This window comes from Vipera berus, assembly GCF_964194415.1.
Source record: "Vipera berus genome assembly, chromosome: 2".
NCBI lineage: Eukaryota > Metazoa > Chordata > Lepidosauria > Squamata > Viperidae > Vipera > Vipera berus.
In genome coordinates this window covers 136,048,516-136,054,515 of record NC_138203.1, presented here as the reverse complement: position 1 = coordinate 136,054,515, position 6,000 = coordinate 136,048,516, and the positions used below count along the sequence as shown (strand labels likewise).

General features: G+C 46.6%; 1 protein-coding gene across 1 annotated transcript in view; it reads left to right on the top strand.

Moving 5' to 3' along the window:
* Nucleotides 1-1,048: 1,048 nt before the first annotated feature.
* SLC4A8 (solute carrier family 4 member 8) overlaps nucleotides 1,049-6,000 on the top strand; it is a gene marked incomplete at its 5' end in the record, with an annotated part of 108,312 nt that continues 103,360 nt past the window's right edge. The window contains one exon of the mRNA XM_081316605.1: nucleotides 1,049-1,093. Coding sequence (XP_081172731.1) covers nucleotides 1,049-1,093 — 45 coding nt within the window. The remainder of the gene's footprint in view (nucleotides 1,094-6,000) is intronic.

Below are 6,000 nucleotides of genomic sequence, written 5' to 3'. Positions count from 1 at the left end.
AAGATGTTTTGGCTAGCTAGAGAGACTTGGAGCGCGGAAGGGAAAGAGCCAGTTAAAATATGGTTACTATTAGTGAAGGAAGGATCTGGATTATGGGACCGTTTTGATGAAGCGCCCATTATTTTAGGCTATTTTTCAAATCATCCTTCACCTGCAGGACGGAAGCTGATACAAGAGGCTGGCTGATAAGAGCTGAAAGAGGAAAGAAGCACTGAAAGAATGGAAAAGAGGAAAGTTCGATTTGGGAGAGATGAGACGTTTTGGGAAAGCAATTAATTCATTTCTCTGCTTCCCTCATTTCCACCTTCCTCAGACCAGGTTCTGTGTGTCGTGCTGTGGGGACCCACAGGGACACCTCTCTTCCGAGTATAATATTTAGGACTTTCTCTAGTCTAGTCCTCAGCCCGGGGAGGTTCTGTTATCTTTCTTCCTCATTCTGCTTCACCTTCCGCTGGTCCCCTCAGCCACCTGAGGGCTAAGCCCAGCTTCAGCTCCTTTCCCCCCCCCCTCCACCCGCCTCTTCCAGCATCCTCACCTCACCCTCCTCATCCTCTTCCTCTCGGCTGCTTCCCGCCCTCAATATTTCCCCCATCCCTTTGCTTCATGCCATTCGCCCCTCCCCCGCTCTCCTCGCCTTACCTTGCGCCCCTCCTTTTTTGGCGCCTCCCTCTCTCTCTCTCTCCACATACACCCCCCCCTCGACTCCCCAGAGCGATGCTCTCGCTTTTTCCTCGACTCTCCCGCGTCTCCTCGTCCTTCGCAGCCCTCTCCTCGCCCTCCGCCCCCCAGTTGCATCCTCCCCGGCTCTTTCCTTCCGCGCCTCCGCGCCTCTCCATCCCGGGAGCCTGACGCCTCCGGGCCCGGGATTGGTGGCTGGTCGGGGCCGGAGGAGAGATGGAGCCGGAGAGGGCGGCGGTCTGCAGGCGCCCATGACTCCGCGGCCGGCCGCTGCTCCGCCCGACGCTTCTCTAGGTAAGCAGGGGCCGAGCGGAGAAGTCCCCCGGGTCCCGAGCGGAGCCACCTGCTCGCCCGGCGGAGCCAGCCAGCCATGCCGGCCGAGAGTAACGAGCCCGACTGTCTCCTCCGCTACCAGGTGAGCGCTGACAGGTCCCGGCCGGGAGGACGGATGCGGCAGCGCGCTGGGGGGGGGGGGGGAAGGAGAGGGGCGGGAGATGAGCGTGCATTGCCGGTGGCGGATTCTCGCCGACGCCTTTGCAAGGTCACCTTCGCGTGGCTGAGCCCCGAGGTGGGCGGGGGGGGGCTCTCACGCCGCCACCGGCCTTTGGGGGTTTCTTCTGGTTTGGCTGGTAAGGGCTCTCTGGGTGGAAGGAAGCGGCTTACTGCGGCAGTCTTTGCCTGTGGCGGCGGCGGGGAGGGGGAGGGCAGAGAAGGAGGAACGGCGTGGCTCTTCCCTTCCCCTCTCCCTCCTCCCGTTGGATTGAATTGAGTGGGTGGGAACGGACAGGCGCCCCGAGGCGGGCGCGAGGGAAGGGGGACGTTTGGCTGCCTTCTTTTCTCCGGAAAGAGAAAGGTACGGCTGTGCCGAAGGAAGCCTGGCGTTTCGGAGCAGGAATTCGAAATCAGTTCGGAGGAAGGAGCCTGCTTTCCATGGCACCGGCCGTCCGCCTCCGGGAACCATCTCTCTAGTTCAGGGGTCTTCAGACTTGGCCCTTTTATGACTTGTGGACTTCAACTCCCAGAATTCCTCACCCAGCAATGCTGGCTGAGGAATTCTGGGAGTTGAAGTCCACAAGTCATAAAAGGGCCAAGTTTGAAGACCCCTGCTCTAGTTTCTTTTTTTCTCCTGTCTCTTCCCCTCTTTTTATGTGTTGGGCTCTGCGGGTTATTATGGTTTGAGGAGCCACAGCTACGGCTTTCAGGGTCCCGAGGCCCCATTTTCACCAGCAGCACCAACGGTCTGCACAGCGTAAACCGGGTCTGCACAGCGTAAACCGCTTTTTAAAAGAAGGAGGCTGGATAGCATCTGAAAACTGACTTGTTTCTTTTTTTTCCCTCCTCCCTCCCTCCCCGCGCTGTTTTTTTTATCCGAACTGATTGTGTGCAGGATGGGTGTTGCGTGCAAAAAGATGCAAAGAGGTTATGTGTAACTCGAAACTCAACTGATGCAGCACACTCACCTTGTTGGGATTCACCTGTGCAGCCACCCTTCGTAAACATAGCTCTGCAGAGCTTTTTAATTATTATTATTCCCCCCCCCAAGGAGGCTTTTAAGTACGTTTTTGCAGCGTGGACGGTCTATTGTAATGGGGAGGGGAAAGATTTAGAAAATTTGAAGAATTTGTACTCAATGGAGAAGTTAAAAATTAACAGTGATAAAGACTATGGAGGTGCTCTGTTTTTATTGAAATACAGTTGGATTGGCACACTTGTATAACAGCTAGGTCAGTTTAGAAAATTTATTTTCTAATTTGTAATCTTGAGTTAGCAGTTTCTAGAATATTTAGTGATATAATAACATTGGTACAAGTAATCTCCCCCCCCCCCCAGGTTTAGCCAAGGAGCTCAGTTTTTATTTTGTTGTTCCTTTTACCTTGTTCAGTAAGCTTCCCTAGATAGAAGTAGTACAGTCCCATACAAGGTTTAACAAGTAAATACAAAAACAAGAGCAACTCTAGTAAGATATGTTTCAACTGGCTGGGAACAGGGGAATTTTGTATTCTTAAAGTTTTCTTATGTGCCACTGCAAGTATTTTTATTTTATTTATTTTAATCCCATTTATATGTATGTTTGACATCTCTTCTGCTTTTGGTCTAAGGAACCATATGGTGCAGTAGTTAGAATGCAGTATTATTGCAGGCTGACTGAAATGATGCTTGAGCAGAGGGCTGGACTAGAAGACCTCCAAGGTCCCTTCCAGCTCTATTATGATTCTAATCTGATAAACTCTGCCCCACAGTCTGGAGTTCGATCCTGACCGGCTCAAGGTTGACTCAGTCTTCCATTCTTCCGAGGTTGGTAAAATGAAGGACCCAGATTGTTGGGGGCAATAGGCTGATATTGTAAACCACTCACAAGTGGGCTGTGAAGCATTATGGACTGCTATATAAGTCTATGTGCCATTGGTATTGTTATTTAAGTTTTAAGTGGACAGTATGATTTCCAGTTGTTGTCATACCCATCCTGACAATTAGACCATCTTGTAGATGACTATAGTTCCCATTTAAAATGTGGGTTTTCAATGTGGGGTTGAGAAATGATTGGGATAGCAAGAGTCTTTTCAGTATGGGCATGTTATAAATCCCACTTGTTATGAAACTTCCTCACTCTGATTTTTATTTCCTTACCCAATTTCCCCCCCTATTTTCTTCATTCTAGCTCCACCCACAAAAAGCAGTCTTTTCAGGCATAATGACAAAATGGAATTTCCATGTTCAGTTGCAAGTGGCATCTGAAGATAGGAACAAAGATGAACAGCAGGAGAATATATTGACTTCACATTGACTTGCAATTTCCCTAGTGTAATAGGTCTGGCTACCATTGGAAACTCAGTGATGAATTAGATGTGACAAGCAAGGTTTTTTCCCCCACTGTAGACTATAAGACCAGAAGAAAAGACAGAAAACGAAATACCAGACTATGACTTTGTTTTTATTTACTGCTGCAATATCTGTTACAGAAGGCAAATGAGAGTCTGAGTGTTGTAGAAGGCTATCAAGTATGACAGGTGATATTAGCACCAAATAATTTCCTCCTAACAATTCCAAATAATATATGAATTTCCCTCCTACACCCCATTAAAAATCTACTGCCATTCAAATAATAAAATAAATAGCAAATAAATTTTCTACCTAACCTTTCCCTTTTTTGTCTAAAAGAAAATCTTTTTATTCCCCACAGAACTACAGTAACACAAATACTTCTGCAGCCTGGTCTGATTTTCTGTTTCATCTCTTTCAATGCAATAGCAAAATAAAGATTTAAGGGGCAGCCTTTGGAGCTGTTGTCAAGTCAGAAGCCCGTCCCTTGTTACAAGTCTGCTATCTTTCTGTCTCTTTCCATTTGTTTTCTCCAGTTCCCCATGTTAACATTTCAAAATATTCAGGGTAATACACTATGTCCCAAAAAGTCTTTTTCAAGACCTAAACTAAAGACACGGACATCTATTTATTGCAGGTTTTTAGAGCAGGGGTGTCAAACTCAATTTCATTGAGGGCCGCATCAGCATTGCAGTTGCCCTCAGGGGGCCGGGTGGGTATGGCCAGGGTGGGCGTGGCCTACTGGGTGGCTAGAGTGCATATGGCCTACTTGGTGGGCATGGCCAACTCTACATCGTTCACATCAAGGGTGCCTATGGGGGCCTGGGCAGGAGTGGGACAGATCTGAGGGTCTCTGGCAGGAGGAGGGTCTCTGGGCCAGGGCCAAGGCAGTGGGGGCTGTTCCCTCACTGTTTCCAGGATGGCTTCGCGGGCCGCATGAAACCACTTGGCGGGCCGGATCCGGCCCCCGGGCCTTGTGTTTGACATGTCTGTTGTAGAGAGAACACAGGCTCTTCAGCAGTAAGAATACAAGATAGGGTTTTTAACCAAGTTGCCAGTTACTATGTATGAAAGAAATAAAGCAGAATAACTTTCCCCAGATTTCAGGGAAGTAATGGAAGATAATGAATGGCAAGATGATCCCTGTGAGCGAACGTTGTCATCCAAATGTTAGCAAAAGAGTGAGAAAAATGAACTGAATTCTTCCAACAGTAGTGAGGAGAAAGGAAAGTAAGGCAACAAAGTACAACAAAGCAGAATTGAAATGTTAGATTATTGAAAATGGGACAGCAAAAGAAAGACAAAAGACAAGGAAGCTGAAGCAAGGCCATTCCTACCACTAGAACAAATCCTGGGTGGTGGGTGATGGGTGGGAAATGGAAATAAGATACAGGAAAACAGAACAACATGCTGCCATTTACCCTGGAGTACTGTCAGAATGAATGAAATAGGATTCCGCTCTTGTTAGCTTTTATACATGGACCGTGATGGACTGTCTTTTGGTACAGGTGCAAAATATTTTTGGTTTGATGCCAGAACTTTTTAAAATAAAATTTTATTAACTTTCAAAAGGTAAAATACAAGGGAACAGAAATTAAGAAAAAAAGGGGGGGCAGGGGAAAAAGCAATATATATATTTTCATCCTTCTCAAGATACTAGAAAACATATCTGTTCTAGGTTGAAAAACGCATTAATGTTTGCAGCAAGTAGGTAGTAGTGGTTATGTGTGTAGTTGAGAACTAGTGTTTGTATTTGATCAATATTGATTTAATATCACTATTATAGGGCTGCACAATACTTTAGATTCAGTTCTTATTATTTAGCATATGATGAGAACATGACAGAAGTAAACATATAACACAATCCATGTAAATATATAGAAAACCTCTATAGGGGTATGGCAGTGGCCTCATAACTGGATGTCCAATTCACCTATCCAGGCGATTGCCTCTGGCATTGCTTTGTGCAGATCTTCTGGGGAACCATAAAATGCATGTCCTGGGCAATCTTGCAAGTATATTTAATACTTTGTGTATTAGCACCACGATCGCAACAAGGGAAAACTTTCCATCCCCACTGATACAGGGCAGGGTGCTTCTTCCAGTATCACACCTAATTCTGTCCAATTTCATCTAGATAGAGCAAGGCAGGCCAAAATCAGGTGGCTTGGTAGAGGGATCACTAATGATCAAGCCTCAAGAAGATAAACCAAATTCACAAGGAGATACCTTGCTCAATAGGAGTAACATGAACATTGGGCACTATCTAACAAAATGAAATTCAGCGGTGAAAAAAGTAAGGTTCTACATTTTGGCAAGAAAAAACAAATGCACAGGTACAGTATAGGTGGTACCTTGTTCAATAGTAGTAACTGTGAGAGGTATCTCAGAGTCCTAGTGGACAATCACTTAAATATGAGCCAGCAGTGTGCTGCAGCTGCCAAAATAGCCAACACAGTTCTAGGCTGCATTAACAGGGATAGAAGCAAGATCACGTGAAGT